At 43.0% G+C, this 22,595-nt stretch overlaps 1 protein-coding gene across 1 annotated transcript in view; it reads left to right on the top strand.

Annotated features, from left to right (window-relative positions):
* Positions 1–2,377: 2,377 nt before the first annotated feature.
* The window catches only part of LOC132213167 (semaphorin-4F-like), a 40,429-nt gene continuing 20,211 nt past the window's right edge, over positions 2,378–22,595 (top strand). The window contains 5 exon segments of the mRNA XM_059659331.1: positions 2,378–2,651; positions 5,431–5,582; positions 6,187–6,246; positions 6,477–6,575; positions 16,351–16,444. Of these exon segments, the coding sequence (XP_059515314.1) occupies positions 2,507–2,651; positions 5,431–5,582; positions 6,187–6,246; positions 6,477–6,575; positions 16,351–16,444 (550 nt within the window). The 5' untranslated portion in view covers positions 2,378–2,506.

Here is a 22,595-nt window from a genome sequence, read left to right as displayed (position 1 = left end):
GTCCCAGGAGCTAGGGGTCCCTTGCCTGGGCCTAAAGCAAAGCCCACGATCGTGGGGCCACTGCACGCTGCCCGGGCCGGATGCCTCAGCAAGAGGTGTCAGGCCTGGGCAAGGGGCCGATCCTGTGATTGGAGGGTGATGGGGGTCAAAGCCTGAGGGCTCCCAGTATGTGAGAGGGGGCAGGCTGGGCTGAGGGACACTCCCCCCCACACACACCCAGTGCACGAATTTCATGCACCGGGCCCCTAGTTTAATAAGATATTTACTTTTATCTATTAATTTTTACTTATGTAACTTTTACATTGTTTAAAAGTTAAACAATGCCAAAAGGCTTATAAGGAAAAACAGCTATCTCCTGTCTAATTTACTCTTTTAATATATATATATATATTGATTTGGGAGAGCAAGAGAGAGATAGAAACATCAATGATGAGAGAGAATCATTGATCAGCTGCCTTCTCCATGCCCCCTACTGGGGATTGAGCCCACAACCCCAGGCATGTGCCTTGGCCAAAATCAAACCTGGGACCCTTCAGTCTGCAGGCTGACGCTCTATCCACTGAGCCAAACTGGCTAGGACTACTCTTTTTTTTTAAATTGATTTCAGAGAGGAAGGAAGAGGGTGTGAGAGAGAATCATTTATTGGCTGTTGCCTGCATGGCCCATACTGGGGATCAAGCCCACAAGCTGGGAATGTGCCCTGAGTGGGATTTGAACTGTGACCTCCTGGTTCATGGTTTGGCTCAGTGGATAGAGCATTGGCCTGTGGACTGAAGGGTCCCAGGTTCGATTCCTACCTGGGTTGCGGGCTTGATCCCCAGTAGGGAGTGTGCAAGAGGCAGCTTATCAATGATTCTCTCTCATCATTGATGTTTCTCTCTCTCCCTTCCTCTGTGAAATAAAAATATATTTTAAAAAAAGAAAAAAACAAAAAGGAACTCAACCACAGAGCCATGCGGAAGGGGCGATCCTGAGCACTTTTGTCTCCCTGGAAGCTCTCCTCATTAAAAAAAATAATAATAATGAATAGATTTTTTTGCGGGCCCTAAAATTTCACTTTGTTTTCTGACGTAAGAAAAAAAAATCAAAACATTTTCTTTGATTCTCTCATTTTTTTCCTCCCTGACTTTACAAGAAGTCAGAACATTTCCGTGGGTCCCTCAAAGAGTCGTGGGTCACAGGCACAGCCGCGCTCAGCGTGCCTGACACATGGGTGGCCCAGGGCCCAGGCTTGGGAGAGCCCTCGGGAGACAAGGCGTCTGCCGTCCTCTGGTCAGATCCCCCTGCCAGGGCTGAGCCTGCCAGGCTGAGCTGCACCCGCACCCGGTGGGTTTGGGCCTCTGGGCGCTCTCTTGCCCCAGCCCGAGCTGCTAACACCGCCTGGGGCTCGAGCCGGCCAAAGCCCAGGTGGCTTCTTGTTTCCCTCCTTTCCGCCCTTGGGTCTCCTTAGCCCTTCTCCTGCCCTGAGGAGTGGAGAAGCGCTGGGGTCCCCACTTACTGGGGGAAGGCCAAGACCCATCACCTCGCCCTTGGGCTCCCTGCACGCGCCTGCGCAGCGGAAGGCGCCCCCCTCAGGCCGGCGGCTGGAGGCGGGAGTCGCCTCTGGGTCCAGCTCAGGCTGCACCCCAGGAGCTCGGTCTCCAAGGCCGCGGGGTGGGGGGTGAGGTGTGTGGGTAGAGGTTTGGATCTCCGTGGAGAATAGTGTTACACCTGACACTTCCTGTCAGCTACACATATGGAACATTCCAGTGGTACTTGCATTGTGCTCTTGGCTTTAACCTTTCTCTTCTCCATCATCCACTCACTCACTCACTCACTCACTCACTCCCTCACTCACTCATCCATTCACTGAGTCAGTCACTCTTTTATTCAATAAGTATTTGCTGAGGGCGTACTCTGTGCCAGGCGCTGTGCTAGGACTGGGGTACAGTGGACACACACACAATGGCGCCTGCCCTCATGGAAGTCAGAGTTTAGCCTTCCCTTGGGAAGCTCTGGGAAGTCTTTTCAAACCTCCACCATTGCAGGCGGCTCTGCCCCGCGCTCCTCATTCCATTTTCATTCACTTGCTGTAGATTCTGATAGTCCCCTTGACAAAACCCAGCTGGGACAGGAGTGCCCGGTCCTATCAGCGGGACACCTGGGTCTCCAACTCTACCTGGTTGGCCAGGAATTTTCCTCTGCTCAGCGCTGGCGCTCGCGAAGGAGAGGACGCCTCCAGCCCGAGGTGGGGAAAGAACGCCCGCCCACACCTGGGCCTGGCTCCGCCCCTACAGGGCGGGGCACCTCCGCTCCGCCCGCGCTGCACTCAACCCCGATTGGCTGGAGGAGAAAACCAGCACCGCCATTGGTCTCCTCCTGAAGGGGCGGGGCCGGGTGGCGTGCGGTCCGCCCGCTGGAGGCCGAACCTGGCTGAGGAGAACCAGTGGGACCCAGGCCCGCGGCGCCGCGGCCCTGAGCAGAAACGGTAGGGTGTGCCCCACCCGGCGGCCAGGCGGAGCCACAGATGCCGGCCTCGGCCGCGCCGCCCCGCCCGGATCCTGGGCCGCCTCCGGGCTCGCATTTCCCGCTGCTGCTGTTGGCGGTGCTGAGCGGCCCGGTGTGCGGTCTGGTTCCCCGCTCGGTGCCCAGGACCTCGCTTCCCGTCTCCGGTAAGGCGCGGGCGCCCTCGCCCTCAGCCCTTTGCGCCGCACCCAGGCGTCGCCCGCGGGTGTCTACACCTCCTGCTCCCCGGACCCAGGCAGCCGCATCCTGGGCCCCTCCGCGCCGGCCATAACGGCCATCCGCGCCCGAGACCAGGCGGGACTCCCTCGCGGTGCTGCTCCATCGCATCCCGTCAGGGCCTCGCGCCTCGGCCCCCGCGACACGCCCAGGCGGCTCCCGCGGCCCCTTATTCGCAGAACCGCGGGAGGGTTAAGTCCGTCGCGGTGCAGACATGGGCACTGAGGCCCAGGGCGCGTTTGGGAGTTGCCGGAGGCCATCTGTTCGCAGTTCTCTCTCCCTTATTATCCTCCTACCAGACATGCACCTGTGTCGGTCACGCCAGTTTGGTACCCATCCTGGCTTCCAAACCCGGAGATCTTCCATTCCATTCTATTCCACCCACCCATTCTTTTGGTGACCAGCTCAGCATTTCCATCTGCCCACTTCTCAAATTCATTCGCACATCATTCATTAGTTCTATCCCCGCCCCCCCGTTTGTCCTGCCCACAGCCCTAATATTCCCCACCCACTTCCCAGTTCCCTTCCATCTCTGACACCAGCTCCCATCCCCCCACGATCCGATCTATCACAACCCTAATTTCCTAAGGTTGCCTGCTCTCCTTACCCATTTTCTCCACTGAATGTTGGGACCCACTCAGTGAGTTGACTTAAAATTCTGTTTAAATGATTTTTAAAGTCTCCAGAAAGAAAAAAGGAGGAGGGAGATATGGTCGTTTCAAAAGCTGGGCAAGAAACCAGGGGATGCCACAAGGTTAAAAGTGGTCATTGGAGTGATTCACACTTGCAGCGGTTCTCAACCTGTGGGTCGCGACTCCTTTGGACATTGAACGACCCTTTCACAGGGTTCGCCTAAATACATCCTGCACATCAGATATTTACATTACAATTCATAACAGTAGCAAAATTACAGTTATGAAGTAGCAACAAAAATAATTGTATGGTTGGGGGTCACCACAACATGAGGAACTGTATTAAAGGGTCGAGGCATTGGGAAGGTTGGGAACCACTGCTTTAGAGGCTTTCTGCTGAGGTGGGCATGAGTGTGGCTGTGGGTCTTGTTTTCTTCTCAGTGGGCATTGAGTGTTAGCACTTTGGGCAGACAGAACCAGTGAAGCTGAGAGTACAACCTGTTGGCAAAAACTCTCAACTAGTTGATATTAATTTAGTTTTAATTTCAGACCAGTGACATATAGGATGTTTTGAGTTGAGAGGACAAATGATTGGAGTGTGGGCTTTCAGGTTGTGCTGGAGCAATAGCCACGACGTAGAGTTGTGATTACCAGGCTGGGTTGATGTCCAGGGACCCAGACAGGTCCAGATGGCAAGGTGGAGCAGAGCTGGGGATACAAAAGGAGGTTGAGGGAACCAGGGCTTATTCTAAGCATGAGAGACAGCACAGTCATGAATATGATTGTAGGGAGATGGGTGGGGCTCTGTATATCTAGGAATGAATGGCTGCTGGGCATTCTGTCAGTCTTGAGGGTAGCTGAGCAGATGAAACAGGTAGAATAGAGTCGTATTAATGGGGGCATAGGAACCCCAGAGCCAGACATTGAGCTAAGAAGGTATGCTAACTTATTTGTTATAATCTTTAAATAGATAAGAGTATATCCCCCCCTCCCCCTTGCTTTCTTTCTTTTTCTTTTTTTTCAGAGAAAGTGAAAAGGAGGGAGGGGGAGATAGCAAGACAGAAGCTAGGGAAACATTGATGTGAGAGTGACATAAATCAATAAGAATTTTGAATGCTGATGTGAGATTTAGATTTGGTCAAAACAGAGCTCATACTTAAGGAAGAAAGACAGGATGGATTTGTACTATGTGTCAGATGCTTCCACATGTTATTTCATTTAATTCTCTCAATGACCCTGGATGGTGGTATTTACAGAGGAAAGTAATACTCAGAGAGGGCAAGTAACTTAAGACCATACAGCTGGTAAATAAAAGAGCCAGATTTAACCTTTGGCTGGTTCATTTCTAAAGCATATACTCTAGCCCACTATGCTCTATACCAGTGGTTCTCAAACTTCTGGCTCTTTAAATACAGTTCCTCATGTTGTGATCCAACTATAAAATTATTTTCGTTTTACTTCATAACTGTAATGTTGCTACTGTTATGAATCGTTATGTAAATATCTGATAGCAGGATGGTCTTAGGCGAGCCCTGTGAAAGGGTCATTCGACTGCCAAAGGGTCGCGACCCACAGATTGAGAACCGCTGCTTATACCTTTTTGCTTTTTGGGTAGAATGGAGGTGGGAGAGATCAAGGGTTGTGTGTGAGAGAGGAGGTAGTCTTCTAATGTGTTAGTGAAAAGAGTGTAGCATTTCCCTTCTTAGTAAAAGGAAGTTATTATTAAGTAGTGTGTTTTTTTTTTTAAGGGAAATTTAGAGAGTACTTGAAGCTTTTATATTTTCAAATTGTGTTTCATGTTGCTATGAATAGATTTTATAGACTTAATATTTATGTTGTTATTTTAATAAAGTGTTCTATTTTTATAGAGAAAACATACCTGACTGCATTGTGTGCTAAATATTCTGGTCTCATCAGTTATTTATCTCTGGGAAAGTTACATGGCCTGCCAGGCTCTGTCTTTTTCCCCTGATGGTTGATAAATAAATGGAAGAAAACAAAAATTGGCCCTTTTGGCCGTGTGGACCTAACCCTCTGAAGCGATGGCTGATATCACTCTTCCCTCTCTTTCTGCCAGAGGCTGACACTTACCTTACCCGGTTCACCGTCCCCCAGATATACAATTACTCTGTTCTCCTTGTGGATCCTGATTCCCATACACTTTATGTCGGCGCCCGGGACACCATCTTCGCTTTATCTCTGCCCTTCTCAGGGGAGAGACCTCAAAGGGTGAGAGATGAGAGTGGGGAATACCCCAGAGCATGTGACTAGATCTATGGTTTTATGGGAGGTCAGGAGGAGGTGTTGTGGTAGGAGGTGAAATGTTAGTGAAAATGAATAGGGGAGGCCATCAAGTACATTATCTCAGCTGAGGGTGTTAGGAGGGTCATGTTAATTGGGTAGGGTGTGAAGGAGATTCACGATGAGAAGAAGAGGCCACATTGACCAGGTTTTAGGTGATAGTGGGCAGAGGAATCATTAGAATCACATTAATCTAGGACAGTAGCTTTCAAACTTTTTTGATCAGCCTTAATAAGAAATATATGGTATATTTTGACTCCGTACACAAAGTGTGTACTTGAACCAATATCTACTCTCCTATATGAGATACATTCAGATATATTTTGATAAAAGTAATGTTGGCTGTGATTTCACAATTGATTTTATTACTCATGAATAGCTGGGGACCTCCAGTTTTAAAAACAGTGCTCTGGGGGTGAGGGGTGTCTTTGCAGTTCCCAAATAGATGGAGGTTGTGGAACTGTGTTATCTACCCTGACTCGGGAGGACTTCAGGGAGATTCAGGGGGAAATGGTCATTCCTCCTTTCTCAGATTGACTGGATGGTGCCTGAGGCCCACAGACAGAACTGTATGGCAAAAGGCAAGGAGGAGGTAGGTGTAAATCTGGGTCCTGTCCTGAGTGTCAATTGAAACGTTGGCCCAGCCCTGACTCTGTCAGTCCGCTGCAGTGCTGCCATCCCAATGGGCCCTGGCAGGAACTCTAACACCATACCATTACCCATCATTACTGACCTCAGAACTGCATCTAACTGGCCTGCCACTACCCTACCTTTCCTTGTACCTGCTGCTTCTGATTCTCTCTAACCATCTCTGACCCCCAGGACGAATGTCACAATTTTGTTGAGATTCTCGCCATTGCCAATGCCTCTCACCTCCTCACTTGTGGCACCTTCGCTTTTGATCCGAAGTGCGGGGTTATTGTGAGTGACAGGGGTGGGAGGATGGGAAGGGTCATCTGTGAGTGACCATGATGGGGGGCATGCTTAAGGCAACCGATGTGCATGATAAGCATTGGGGGTGAGGGATGTCCTCACTGGTGGAGCCTTTGCCACTGGAGAGGTATGAAGGGTTGGGAGGGAGGTTGTCTGTAGAAGGTAAGTTATCCAAAGTCTAAAGGGATATGTAGAGGGACAGTGAAGGAAGTTAGGGATGCTAGCTGAGCTGGGGAGAGGAAAAATCCAAGAGAAACTTCAAAGCTAGTAACTCATGTTTCCCTTGTCCTTTGTATGCTTTGTCTAGGAGCCTGGGTCCATTTCTTTATTCTTTTTCCTGAGTCCATTTGTTAATCAGCACTGTCCATGCCTATTTCTTCCTTCCATCGCATGTAACTCTCACCACCATCTCCCATATCCACTGCTAACTTCACTGTATGTGGGCTGACCCTCTCCTCTCATGAGCTTCTGAGGTCACTGCCCACTAACTAGCATCTGCTGACATCATACTCTGGATCGATCTTGCCTTCAAGGTGGCTGCTCTGTCAGCCATGTTTTCTTCCAGGTTTTGTTCGTTGCCGCTGAAGCCCTGGCATTTCCACCCTCACACCCTGGCAGGCTTGGGACATATTTACCCTTAGTCACATCTAGGCTGGTCCTGGCGACAAAAGTCCCTGGGACTGTGATATCTCAGGAAGGGTTTTGATGTTTTTGAATCCTCATCTTTTCCCATCAGTTATCCAGTAGTCAGTCATTGGTCCTCTGGTAGCTCACCTTTGTGACAAGGCCCGAGGATGAGTTGAAAGCCTTACACATCCTTTGCATCCAGTGACTTCCCTTCCTACTCCATGAAGCAATAGGAGTGAGTGCAATGACTCCTTTTCCTGACCCTGATCTTTAACTTCAATCTTGACTTCACCCTTCTGCAATCTTCAGTAATCCTTGCCACCTGGGTCTAGTCAGTGTGTAATCTCCAGACCTCTCTTTGTTAAAGGCCATCCTCATATCTCTGGCTCAGAATGCTAAATGGTGTCCCCAAATTCACACATGATTTGAATTTTGGGTGAGCATTAACAACAATAACAACAAAAAATAAAAGCCATATTTTACTTGGTTTATTGAATTAGATCCTAATATCTGTTGCCCATTGATTTAAATCCCTTTAATTTGATAAGCATGACCAAGTACCAAATATGGCCCAGGAGCAGGGACAATGAAGACCAAAGAAGACCATGGCTTTGCGTATGTGCCAGCAAAGCCGTGGAGGCCATTTACCTGATGTCCTATTCCATACATAAACCTACACTGTATACCTTATGAATCAATAAACAATTTACAATTTTTAATTACAAACCTATGTTTTCTATCAAAATTACTTCTTGCGTGAATTTTGGGACAGTATTATAATTGTATATACTCGATATATAGCCAGTCCCTGTGGGCTGTCCTTGGACATATGCCCTGTCCTTTTCATAATGCAGATGATAGACTCCCTGGTGGGTGTGGATAGCTCCCTCATCTTGTCATCCTGGGAAGGTTTCCTAGGGCAGGTGGTATTGAAAATCTCTATATTTTATCAGGTAATATTGAGTCCATGGTTTTCCTATAGTCCTCACAAAACTCACAAAGTAGCAGTAGAATTGTCATTGCCATATTTGTCCTTTTTGAGTCTGTGCAGGCTCAGGGAGCCCATGGGTATGAATATCAACCATGGCTTACAGAAAATAGACTTACTCCAAGCTAATCTCCCAGGGTCTTCTATTCTTCCTTGGCTCTTGGAGGTGGGACCCTAATGGTTGTTAGGTATCCAGACAGAAAAATGCTCTGGACATACCTCTCAGGATTGACGTGACTTGGAACCCTGGCCACTCTCAAGGAACATCAGCACCCAGAGCAAAATCAGGGGTCTGTGATCTGCAGCCCCATGACTTTCAGCTCTTTTTCTGTACCTTCTATCTAGCAGGCTTATGAAATGAAGGACTGTCGTTTTGTCCAGGCTTGTTTTAGGAGAATATAGGGCACAGAAAGATCAGCTGTGTTAACCCTTCATACCACATACCAAGATTGCCCTCTAGACTTTCTGGATGCTCTCTTCTGCTTTTATCTGCCTGTCTTATCCTATCTGCCCATGCCTATCTGCTTGAGTAAGTTCTTGCCTTATTCTTAATTCTGAGATTCCCATGATCCAGACTGATGACTTTGAGACTATTCATAACTATTTTCCAAGAGCTTTAACTAGCTAGCTGCTCCACACACAACAGCTTGCTCAGAGAAATGAAGGTTCTTACAAAAGGAAGTTCAAGCACTGGACCGATCAGTTCCAGCAACGTGGAGTGCTGCCCTTCAGTGATAGCTCATTAGCTTTTGGAGGTCAATGTTTTAATTTGTTTTGTTGAGGGAACTCCAGCATTTAACAGAGAAAAATGTTAGACTTACATTACAACAAGACTTCACATTGTATTGAGTATCTGCTTTATCCTAGACTTGGTACTGGGTATTTGTTTTTTTGTGTGTGTGTGTGTTTTTTTTTAAAATTAAATCTTTATTGTTCAGATTATTATAGTTGTTCCTCTTTTTTCCCCCCCATAGCTCTCCTCCACCCAGTTCCCACCCCACCCTCCTCCCTTACCCTTCCCACTGTCCTCATCCATAGTTGCATGATTTTTGTCCTGTCTCTTCCTGCATCCCTGTACCCCTTTCCCCCAGGAATTGTCAGTCCACTCCCTTTCCATGCCTCTGGTTCTATTATATTCACCAGTTTACTCTGTTCATCAGATTTTTTATTCAATTGTTTATAGATATGTATTTGCTGTTCATAATTTTTATCTTTACCTTTTTCTTCTTCCTCTTCTTAAAGAATACCTTTCAGCATTTCATATAATCCTGGTTTGGTGGTGATGAACTCCTTAGTTTTTTATTATCTGTGAAGCTCTTTATCTGACCTTCAATTCTGAATGATAGCTTTGTTGGATAAATTATCTTGGTTGTAGGTTCTTGCTATTCATCACTTTGAATATTTGTTGCCACTCTCTTCTGGCCTGCATAGTTTCTGTTGAGAATTCAGCTGACAGTCGTATGGGTTACTCCCTTGTAGGTAACTGACTTTTTTTCTCTTGCTGCTTTTAAGATTCTCTCTTTGTCTTTTGCTCTTGGCATTTTATTTATTTTTATTTTTAAAAAAATTTTTTTGTTATATATTTTATTGATTTTTTACAGAGAGGAAGGGAGAGAGATAGAGAGTCAGAAACATCGATGAGAGAGAAACATTGACCAGCCACCTCCTGCACATCCCCCACTGGGGATGTGCCCACAACCCAGGTACATGCCCTTGACCGGAATCGAACCTGGGACCTTTCAGTCCGCAGGCCGACGCTCTATCCACTGAGCCAAACCGGTTTCAGCTTGGCATTTTAATTATGATGTATCTTGGTGTGGTCCTCTTTGGATTCCTTTTGTTTGGGGTTCTCTGCACTTCCTGGACTTGTAAGTCTATTTCTTTCACCAGGTAGGGGAAGTTTTCTGTCATTATTTCTTCAAATAGTTTTTCAATATCTTGCCCTCTCTCTTATTCTGGCACCCCCATATTTCGGATGTTGGTATGCTTGAAGTTGTCCCAGAGGCTCCTTACACTATCTTCATATTTTTGCATTCTTTTTTCTTTTCGGGTTGGGTATTTTTTGTTTCTTTGTATTTCAGATCTTTGACTTGATTCTTGTGATCCTTTTTTCTGCTGTTGGATCTCTGTATATTATTCTTTATTTCAGTCAGTGTATGCTTAATTTCTAGTTGGTCTTTTTTCATATCCTCCAGGGTCTCACTAAATTTATCAGCGGTTTCCAGAAAATTCTTGAAAAACCTTATAACCGTGGTTTTGAACTCTATATCCAGTCGTTTGCTTTCGTCCGTTTTTGTCATTTGTGTCCTGTTTTTTGTCTCCGCATTTTTTATACTTCCCTGTGTTGGTAGAGTGGCTTTGTGTGCTAGGTGTCCTATTATGCCCAGTGGCTCAGCCTCCCCAATTACCTGAGGTGGACACTCTTGGTGCACCCCTTTGTGGGCTCTGTGCACAGTCTTGTTGTAGTCTTGTTGTAGTTAAGCCTTGATTGCTGTAGTTATCACTGGGAGGAATTGACCTCCAGGCCAATTGGCAGTGAGAATCAGCTGTGTCTGCAGTGGGAGAACTTCTGTGCTGAAGACACCTTTCTGAGGCAAGACTTTCTTCAGTGGGGCTTTGGTGCTCACTGAGTCTGCCTCCTGAGTGTGTCCCTTATGTGTCTGAGGAGTTGTAATCTGTATGGTCCCACTCTGACCACTGGGTACACTGGCTCTTGGATGTAAGCAGTTGCTAATTTAGTCTCTGCCTGAGGCTATCCAGCAGGAGCTACGAAGAGATTTGCAGATTCCCCGTCCTTTTTGGGGGCTTGGAGATGCCCAGATGAGGCCCAGCTGTGAAGCAATGCAAGCTGCTGTGTGTCCTTGGGCCTTTTCTTGGAAGTTCTGGGTCTGTCTGGCCCAGCTGCAGTATTTTAGGTAATTTTCAGATTGCAAAGTGCCAGGGCATTCATATGCAAAAGCCTCTGTGGCAGCCTGGGTGGGGAGGGTTCTCAGGGAATCAACAGGGTGGAGCAATCAGCTATGGCTGATCCTCAGCCCTGTCCTAAGGGGCCCGGCATCTCAGTGTCCCGGTAACTGCTGCAAGCACCTCAGAGGGAAAGCCGCCCTCAAGTTCTGAGTTCTGCCCACTGCCAGACAGTGCAGTTTCTCTCCATATGAGTCCTGGATCCCCAGAGACTTCCGGGAACTGGAGTTCAGAGCAGTTGGGAGCTTGTGAATCCCTCCCAATTCAAAAAGACAGCCGAGTCCTCAGGTGCCAGCCCCTTTCTGCGCACACTCGAGTCTCCGTACCTCTGCATTTATCTTCCGCACCTCCTCTGAGTCCAGTGTGCTTTTCTCTTTCCGTCTAGTTGTAGAATTTCCATTCAGCCAGCCTTACTGTAGCTCTGGATGATGTCCGTTTTGTCTTTTCGTTGTATTTTTGAAGTTGTGGGAGGCAGCAATTTCAGGTGTTTACCTATGCCGCCTTCTTGGTGTCTAGGTACTGGGTATTTGACATTTATGATTGAGTTTAATTCTCATCACCCCATTATAATATTTAGGTGTTATTTCCTTCCATTTTACAGTCAGTGAAACATAAGTTCAGAAAAGTTAGGTACCATGTCTAATATTATATATCTAGCAGAGGCAGAGCCAAGATTCAAACCCAAGTTTGTCTGGCTTTGCTTCACTACTCCCACCCTTTAATCCAACCTGCAGTACAGAAGACCTTACCTGGCTTCAATTTCTTTTGATATTTGACCTGTTTCATGTAACAGGGACCATCTCTCCCCACCCCAACTCCCACCCCAACCACCTAGGAAAGGCCCTTTGCCAAGACAAAAGGATGGATTCCAGCCCCACAGCTCAGTGAGAGCCTTTCTACCTAGCTCTGTCTTTTAGCCGAGGGACTTGCCTTCACCACAACTGATATGCTCATTCACACGATGATACAATGAAAAATCTCAACTTTCAGAGATAGAATGTAATAGAGTGGTCTGGCCCCTTTGAGACCCTATTAAATGCAATTTTGACCTTACAGTAATCATAATCTGTTTAATTAATAGGAGGCTCACTTGCTCAAAGGCTATAAACCTAGATAACGTAATGATTCTGTTTGGGGAAACTGGAAGAGGACTAGTTTTGATGAGTTTGAAGGGCCTGATAAGCCATCTCTGTGAGGAAGTCCAGTAGTCAAGTGCAAAGGTGGACTAGAGTTGGAAGACCTGAGATTGGAGAGTTTGGGGAATGATTTGCATAGGTCTGGCTGACATCATAATTAAAGTATATGTGAAAAGGACTAAGGATATGTTTTTTAGGATTCATAGTTAGGGGCTAGAACAGTGATGGCGAACCTTTTGAGCTCGGCGTGTCAGCATTTTGAAAAGCCCTAAAGTAACTCTGGTGCTTTGTCACATATGGAAGTTTTTTGATATTTGCAACCATAGTAAACAAAGATTTATATTTTTGATATTTATTTTATATATTTAAATGCCATTTAACAAAGAAAAATCAACCAAAATAATGAGTTCACGTGTCACCTCTGACACGCGGGTCATAGGTTTGCCATCACTGGGCTAGAAAGAAGAAGAGAAACAGGAGAACCAAGATGGCGGCATAGGTTAATGCCGGAGTTTGCTGCTTTGAACAACTACTTCAAAAGTGAAACTAAAAGACTGAACGGACATCACCCAGAACCACAGGAACACTGGCTGAGTGGAAGTCCTACAACTAGGAGGAAAGAGAAACGCATAAGGACACTCAGAGGAGGCGCAATGCTGAAGTCAAATTCTGAGGTGCGGAGTGCGCGGAGCCGGCTGGCGTCGGAGGGCGCGGTTGGCGTTTTCAATCGGGAGGGAGTCGCAGACTCTGAGCTCCAGATACAGGCGAGTCTTTAGGGACCCAGACTCAAACAGGAGAAGCGGGACTGTCTGGCTTCGGTCAGAGCGAGTGCAGCTTTCTCTCCGAGGTTTGCAGCGGGTGCTGGGACTCAGAGAGGCAGAGCCCCTGGGGACAGGACTGAGAGCCGCCATAACTGCTCCCTCCAGCCCACCCAGTTGATCCTGTGCGATCCGCCCTGCCCAAGCCCTGCACAGAGGCATTTGCTGGATAGCCTCAGGCAAAGGCTAGATTAGCACCTCCCTAGAGGACAGAAGTTCTCTCACTGCTGACACAGCTGATTCTCATAGCCACTTGGTCTGGAGGCCAAACCCTCCCTGGTATTAGCTACAACAATCAAGGTTTAACTATAAGACTGCGAACAAAGACCACTAGGGCGTGCACCAAGGAAGCATAACAAAATGCGGAGACAAAGAAACAGGACAAACTTGTCAATGGAAGATATAGAGTTCACAACCACACTTTTAAGGTCTCTCAAGAACTGTTTAGAAGCCGCCGATAAACTTAATGAGATCTACAAGAAAACTAATGAGACCCTCGATGTTATATTGGGGAACCAACTAGAAATTAAGCATACACTGACTGAAATAACGAATATTATACAGACTCCCGACAGCAGACCAGAGGAGCGCAAGAATCAAGTCAATGATTTGAAATGCGAGGAAGCAAAAAACACCCAACCGGAAAAGCAAAATGAAAAAAGAATCCAAAAATGCGAGGATAGTGTAAGGAGCCTCTGGGACAGCTTCAAGCGTACCAACATCAGAATTATAGGGGTGCCAGAAGATGAGAGAGAGCAAGATATTGAAAACCTATTTGAAGAAATAATGACAGAAAACTTCCCCCCACCTGGTGAAAGAAATGGACTTACAGGTCCAAGAAGCGCGGAGAACCCCAAACAAAAGGAATCCAAAGAGGACCACACCAAGACACATCATAATTAAAATGCCAAGAGCAAAAGACAAAGAGAGAATCTTAAAAACAGCAAGAGAAAGAAACTCAGTTACCTACAAGGGAATACCCATACGACTGTCAGCTGATTTCTCAACAGAAACTTTGCAGGCCAGAAGGGAATGGCAAGAAATATTCAAAGTGATGAATACCAAGAACCTACAACCAAGATTACTTTATCCAGCAAAGCTATCATTCAGAATTGAAGGTCAGATGAAGAGCTTCACAGATAAGGAAAAGCTAAAGGAGTTCACCACCACCAAACCAGGATTATATGAAATGCTGAAAGGTATCCTTTAAGAAGAGGAAGAGGAAGAAAAAGGTAAAGATACAAATTATGAACAACAAATATGCATCTATCAACAAGTGAATCTAAGAATCAAGTGAATAAATAATCTGATGAACAGAATGAACTGTTGATTATAATAGAATCAGGGACATAGAAAGGGAATGGACTGACTATTCTTGGGGGGGAAAGGGGTGTGGGAGATGTAGGAAGAGACCGGACAAAAATCGTGCACCTATGGATGAGGACAGTGGGTGGGGAGTGAGGGCGGATGGTGGGGCGGGAACTGGGAGGAGGGGAGTTATGGGGGGGGAAAAAGAGGAATAAATGTAATAATCTGAACAATAAAGATTTAATTAAAAAAAAAGAAGAGAAACAACCAGAGGAGATAGAGAAACAACAACTTTATAGGAGGAGGGACTCTAGGAAGGTATAATTTGAAGAAAGTCAAGAAATAAAATATTTCAAGGAGGGGAGTGAATCAAAGGTAGCACAAAGTAACTAAATATTAAAGAGAATGAGAATTGAGAAAAGGCTCATCTTTTCTGTCCTTGGTGAAATGTTAGGGAGTAGTTTCAGGCATAGAGACGGGAAAACATAATTTGTTTTCTATTAATAACAGGTGATCCAGGTTTGGTTAGAAGAAAGAGTTCCTTTTAAGAAGTATTAGGGAATAAGTAATTTGGGCTAAAGAATTTCTACCCCAGGCAATGGTGAGCCATTTTGTCATTCTCTTGCTCAAAAATTAGTCAAATCAGTGACTGATAGAGTAGGAATATTATTCTGGGGTGGATATGTAGAGTAAATTGAGGATGATGGTAGGCAGTGTGGCAGAAAAGGGGTTACTGCCATAGTTATGGTTAGAGGGGACATAGCAGGTTTTAACCATGTCCCTAAAGTGCCCACACAACTTGGTAATCTCTTACTGAACTGTCATCTTTCCCCTCAGGGTAGGATGCTCCCACTGCCACACAGGTAAGGTGCTTAGTCCTCCATTCCAGAAAACTCTTTGACCCAGTATTCACATTTGGGAATCTCATATGACATCTGTTTTTAACAGGCCTTGTCCAAGTCTCTCTCCATAAAATAAAATAGCGTTTGCCAATTACAGCAAATACACAAGCAGTCAGCATGGGCCAGGAGTGTACTTATACTCAGGGGACATATATCTGCATTGCAGCTCCAACTACCGTCCAGGTTGTTAGGCTCCAGCAACACCATCTGTGCACACTGGTTTGTGAGCCAGAGATATCCTGACACTTCCATGCCATAACATTGATTCCCAACCAGCCACGGTTAACATTTCCTGTTAGTCCTAGGTTGAAATCATCCCTGATTTCTATTTTTAGTTATCTTGAAGCCTCTCTTAGTGTATGATGCCTAGCTAAGGTAACTCTGGCTGGCTCTTACACCCTTCGCCCACACCCAGGTCATGCCTCTTGGAGTCTCTGGATGAGGAAGGCATTAAATTTGCAAATCCTCAAATTCTGACCTGAGCTGAAGGAGATTCTCTTCCCTCTTCTCTGTATCCTTGGCTCTGGTGCTATCTTTTATCCTTGGGGTGGGTGTGGGGAAAGGATGGCCCTTCTCTTTAGATTCCTGGGCTTCAGATGGTCCTGTATCAGTCTCTTCTTTAATCTTCTGAAGGGCTTCAGACTTCAGCAGGCCTGCTTTTGTCCTCCTTGTTTTGTAGCACATTCTCCAGCCAGTTGCAAACCCTACCATTCAGCATTTCTGAGGAAAGATCTCCCGTTTAGCCTCTCCGTGTCATCTAGGGCCATCTGAGGGGCTCCTTCATTAGAGCATGTAGTGGTTGGGTATTAGGGGATTGAAGGAAGAAGAATAAACTGATGAAAAAGGGATGGCAGAGATGGGAAATGCAGGATTGGGCAGGGGAATCAGGAGTAACAGACTGGGAATATGGGGATGGTAGCAGAGGAATGGGAATTGGGCTTTTCCTTCATCTGAACATCTTTGTGATCTTCTTCATGAACCCTATGACTCCTAAACCAATTGCCCCCTTCTGGTCTGTAGGCCGTGTCCAGTTTCCAGCAGGTTGAAAGAATTGAGAGTGGCCGGGGGAAATGTCCTTTTGGACCAGCTCAGCGATCAGCAGCTGTAATGGCTGGTAAGTGGGAGAGATAAGAACCTGTGACTTCTTGCTATAATTGCTGCCTTCTCCACCCCTGCTGTTGGAATTTCTGTGTCCTTTCGTTTCCTCGGAATGTCTATTATTCCCATGTCTCTTTCTAGCCTTTCCTATTCTCCCCAGCATGCCTGTGTCCTGCTTTTCTCCAGAGTACTATTTCCCTGGGTTCTCTCTAGAGAATATGTTCTCTGCACCTCTAATGTGTTTCCTCTGCCAACCTCATTCCTCCTCCCCACCCCCCGCCATTTTATTTCTGTTCATAAGAGGACTCTGCTACAATGCATATTGTAATACACTTGGAAAAAGTATAAAGAACATATGAAGTCTTCTAGAACAGAACTGTTCAAACGAATTTTTGTGATGATAGGAATGCTCTGTATCTTTGCTGTCCTAAAGTAGCCACTAGCTACATGTGGCTATTGAGCTCTTGAGATATGACTAGTACCACTAAAGGGAAGGGTTTTTGGTTGTGTTTAATTTCAGTTTAAATGTAAGTAGTCACATGTGTAGAGTGGCTAATATATTAGCAAAGGTCTAGGGTATCTACTCAGAAAACCACTGGTAATATTTTAAGATATTTCCTTTTAGCCTGTTGTAATGTGTATGCAAGCGCATATTTTACTGGCCAGTCCTTTGTAGCTCAGAGGAGTCAGTAATGACTATTTTGTAAGTTTCTGCTGTTAACTTTCCTTGAACAAGCCATATACAGTTGCTCAAGTGTTGAGTGGTTCTTTCACAGTTTATGTATAAATCTTTTCTGGAGAGTGACGGCTTAATTCTTCGGTAGGCACAAAGTGAATTGTTTGTGCCCCACACAGCATGTATTTTAAATTAGAGGAGTTCACATGCTCCCTCCAAATTCAGTGAGGATCTAGCCATTTTCTCATGATAGTGTTAAACAAGCGGCTTAGTAGATATTTTATGTTTTTGCATATTATAAAACTTTTAAATGTCATGCTACATGGGTATAATTTTGAATTCTGTTATGTAACTTTATATCATAGGCATTTTTGTATAATTTAAAAATTCTTTGTAAAGAGAATTTTTAATGACATCATGCTATTACTCATCCTATAAGCATACAGTAATTTAATGAAGCAACTCCAAATAATTTCTATAAATTAATTTTATTTCGTTTAAGTGTTTGCTATTATCCATTAATTCTGTAATGAACATTTTTGTGTATAAATATTTGTCCTTATTTCAGATTGTCTCCTTAAGATTTCTGGAAAGAGATTACTATATCAAAGGTGTGAGCATTTTATGGCTCATTATCTGTTATTAATTGGGTTTTTAGAAAGAGTGTACCAATTTACAGCCTAAATCAGCAGTAAACAAGAGTGCTTTTTTTCTCACATAAATTTTACCAAAATATATTGTTGTCACTTTAAAAGATCTTTGAGCCCTAACCGGTTTGGCTCAGTGGATATAGCGTTGGCCTGCAGACTCAAGGGTCCCAGGTTTGATTCCGGTCAAGGGCATGTACCTTGGTTGTGGGCACATACCCAATGGGGGGTGTGCAGGAGGCAGCTGAATTGATGTTTCTCTTTCATCGTTGTTTCTAACTCTCTATCCCTCTCCCCTCCTCTCTGTAAAAAATCAATAAAATATATTGGAAAAAAAAATAAAAGATCTTTGAGTCCTGACTGATGTGGCTCAGTTGGTTGGGTGTTATCCTGTGCACCAGGAGGTTATGAATTGGATTTGTGGTGAAGGGCACATGCCTCGGTTGCAGGCTGGATATCAGGTGGGGTTGTGCTGGAGGCAATCAATGTGCTCTCACATTGATGTTTCTCTCTCTCTCTCTCTCTCTCTCTCTCTCTCTCTCTCTCTCTCTCCCCTCTCAAAACCAATAAACTAGTCTAAAAAAAGGAAAAAGAGATTGTTGAGACTAAAAATAGTACCTTGTTTTAATTTGTATTTTTTTGAATATTAGTGAAGTTGAACTTTTTTCATGTTTTAGTACCATTTTTATTTCTTCTCTTAGAAATCCTCTGCTTACTTTCTTGGGTCAATTACCAGGTAGGATATTAAGGTTTAAATCTACATATTTTCCTTTCTTATTACATTTTTTAAGCAAAGTCCTTCTTCAGTTAAATAGCAGATAAAAGCTTTTTTCTTAAATTTTTTCCCCAAGCACTTAACATTTTGATTTTTTTAAAACTTATTTTAATGAATGGCATCAGATGGAAATCTAAATTAATTTTTCCCAACTAGCTAGTCAGTTGACTCATTCATCATATTCTTTTTCCACTGACTTTAGCTGTGAACTTTGTTATAAAGTTAATTCTTTTTAAAAAAAATGTATTTTATTTATTTTTTTACAGAAAGGAAGGGAGAGGGTTAGAGAGCCAGAAACTTCGATGAGAGAGAGGCATTGATCAGCTGCCTCCTGCACACCCCCTACTGGGGATGTGCCCGCAACCACGTTACATGCCCTTGACCAGAATCAAACCTGGGACCCTTTAGTCCGCAGGCTGACACTCTATCCACTGAGCCAAACTGGTTATGGCTAAAGTTAATTTTTATCTATACTTTTGCATAATATTTTATGAAAAAATTTTAAAGTAATATCTAACAATAAATTTTTTCTTATTTAGGACTTCATAGGAAAAGTCATAAAAACTATACAAATTAAAAAAATTTTAGTGAGATAATTAAGGACTTATTTTTCTGAAAAGAAATAAATGTTTTGAAAGTGAACATAAATGTATATATATATATATATATAATAAATACAATATTTGGGTTGCCATTTCTATCATTCATCTATAGTTGATATTGATGAGACCTTTTTTATACTCAAACATATTTGAATGAAATATTTAATTGATGGTTTATTTTTCTTGACTTTTAATCAAGCATGTGTGGCAATATTCTGAGCCAGTCATTGGGAACATTAAGAAAGATAGTGGTTGTGAATGTCTCTTTTTTAAGAAACAATTTATTTTATTGTTGAGAGTATTACAGATATTTCCCATTTGTAAATATCTTAAAATATTTTAGATTGATTTTTGGGGAGAAAGAAAGGAAGAGGGAGAGAAACATCAACATGAGAGAAAAACATCAATCACCTGCTGGGGATTAAGCCTGCAACCCCAGGCATGTGCCCTGACTGGGAATCAAACCGGAGACCATTTGGTACATGGGATGGTGCTCAATCAATTGAGCTACACCAGCCAGGCCTGTGAATGTGTCTTGATTCTACATAATTGCTTATCAAAAACATGATGTCTCTGTTGCAACAATCTAAGATAATCATTTTACATACTTTCTTTTTTTCAAGCAGTAAACTTAAAGTACATTCAACCTTCTGCTTGTAGTTTCTCAGTGTTCCAGTCAGCAAGTGAATTTGCATTAGCATGTGGTTCAAGGGCACAGATTTCTTAAAGGAGATCATTGCATGATAAAGAAAAATTTCAAGCCGAAACCAGTTTGGCTCAGTGGATAGAGCGTCGGCCTGTGGACTGAAAGGTCCCAGGTTCGATTCCGGTCAAGGGCATGTACCTGGGTTGCGGGCACATCCCCAGTGGGAGATGTGCAGGAGGCAGCTGGTCGATGTTTCTCTCTCATCGATGTTTCTAACTCTCTATCTCTCTCCCTTCCTCTCTGTAAAAAATCAATAAAATATATTTAAAAAAAAAAAAGAAAAAAGAAAAATTTCAAAAAGGAGTAACATTTTCAAAAAGGTTTCAAGTTTTTTTCCAAATAATGAAGTTGTCTTTTTTTCCAGATAATGATGTTGGCTTTCATCTGATAATTGATGGAAGTGATCAGAAATCACTTTCTAAGAGTTTAGAATGACTAGCTTCAGAGAGTTAACATACAACCTCCATGTCTCTTTCTGTCTCATTTCCATGTCATAGTCAATACCAATATAAATTTTTCTGTCAAGTTCAAAACTTTATAGGGTTACAATTTAAAATTTTCCTTGATCTTAATAGGTGCCAGTATTTAGTCGGAACTTTCAATGTTGATCCATTATGCCTTGTTATCCTCTGTTTTGAAAACAGTGAAATAGAAATAGTACCAACATTAGGTAGGAACTAGAACCAAAATTCCTAGTTATGAGATATAAAAATGTCCTTAAAGATAATAGAGGTATTTTGAAATAAAAAGTTTTAGTAATGAAAATATTATTAGACTATAATATTTATTAATAGAATTTAATAAAATAACATTTTAAATTATAAAACTTACAATGTGCATTGTAGAAAATTGAGAAAATGTAGAAATGTTAAAGAAGAAAGTGGAAGATTTATTTGCAATTCAATGATAACCAGGTAACTACTATTATCTTAAGACTAATTTTTTAGTGTCTGTCTGTGTGTGTATTTATAATAAATTGGAATTATTATGCATATTTCACTTAGTTTTGTATACTAAACATTTTCTTATTCTAGAAATTAATTATTGAAAACCTGATTTCTAGAGACTACATAACATTTATTCCATCATATAAATATTGCATAGCACAATTTAATTATTCCTATAAAATTATACATTCAGATTTAAAAACTATTGTTTTTATGAATAATACTGTAGAATACATCTTTTTACATAAATTCTTCACATAAATGTCATTAATTGCATATGAGTAAATCCAAAAAGTAGACTTCCACGGCCAAAGGGTGTAAAGATTTTTATGGTGCTCAATAGGTTTATCTAAATTCTTTTCTATTTAGTTCAACCAACTGTGGTGAGAGGGCCTGTCTCACTGCATCCTTTTCAGTCCCAAGTGATATATGTAATAAACCATAAAACAGTGACTTTCTCCAAAGGCTAATTTGATGTATTTTTTACTTACATCTCTCTTAGTGAGACTGAAGAACTTTTCATTTGTTTATTAGTACTTCTTTTTCTTTTGTGAAAAGCCTCCAAAATCATGTCTTCAAATATGACATTTATGTATACTGCAGTTAGATAAAATTAACAAAATGATCTCAGTGTCTGTATTTGCACTGTTCAGATTTGGAAATATTGTAAAATATTTTGACAGTAACATTCACATTAGCCTAAAACAGGGGTGGGCAACCCCTGGCACGTGTGCTAATGATGGCACGCCAGTAACTTTTGCTGGCATGCGAAACCTTCTCTTATAATCTTCCTTTTACAATTTTTGTGAACAGTTGAATGACTTAATAGTTAAATTACAAGGAACTGGCAAAACACTTGATGTGATGTTTGGTTACATAAAGTCTTTTGAAAAGAAACTGGAAGTCTTCAAGAGGGATGTGGATGGTGAGAGATTTAGATATTTCCCAAACCTCAAGAGGCACATCAAAGACCTCCCAAAAGATGACAGAACAGACTGTCAAAGCCTTCAAAAGCTGTTTTTAAACATCATCGAGTCAACTATTGAGCAGTTCTTCTCAAGATTTGCGAAATTCAGAGAACTGGAAGAGACAGCAAAATTCATGAAGTTTCCAGACAGCATGAAACTGGAGGAACTAAACTTACAAATGTTTTCATGGATAGACATGGCTGACTTTGAAATGCAGTTGATTGAATTTCAGAGTAGCTCAATTTGGAAGCAGAAATTTGTTGACCTAAGAGTTTACTTGGAAAGCATTGAAAAAAAGCGATTAGACAGGAGTACCAGAGAGAAGTGTTGAAAACGAACTATTGAGGACTTGGAATGCCATTCCAGAAAATTTTTTCTGTTTACAAAATTTTGCAACAGTGTTACTCTCCATGTTTTCATCCACATACGGTTGTGAATCTTTGTTCTCAGTGATGAATTTTGTTAAGTCTCATAATAGGAGTAGCCTGACAGATGAAAGTAGTAGCTCGTGCATATCTCTGAAGGTCACGAAATATAAAACTGATGTAAAATCTCTGTCATCAGTGATGCAGCAGCAAAAGTCCCACTGATAATATCAAATGGAGTCATAAAGTTTTCTGTCAGATGATCAGTGTACATGTATAAATTAAAAATTAAATGTATTTTTCATCATCATATACTGTGTTTTTGTCACTCGAATGAATTTTTATTTCTTCAAGGTTCTTCACATACGTACACCTTAAGAGATATCAAGTAGGCGTAACATGTTCTCAAAAAATTAGGGTTGGCATGCAGAAGAATTTTGAGTCAGATTTTGCTGATTTTGGCAGGCACTCACAAAAAGGT

Source organism: Myotis daubentonii, chromosome 12 (genome assembly GCF_963259705.1).
Source record: "Myotis daubentonii chromosome 12, mMyoDau2.1, whole genome shotgun sequence".
NCBI classification, from domain to species: domain Eukaryota; kingdom Metazoa; phylum Chordata; class Mammalia; order Chiroptera; family Vespertilionidae; genus Myotis; species Myotis daubentonii.
The sequence above is the reverse complement of the archived record's forward strand: the minus strand, read 5'-3'. Positions and strand labels throughout refer to the sequence as shown.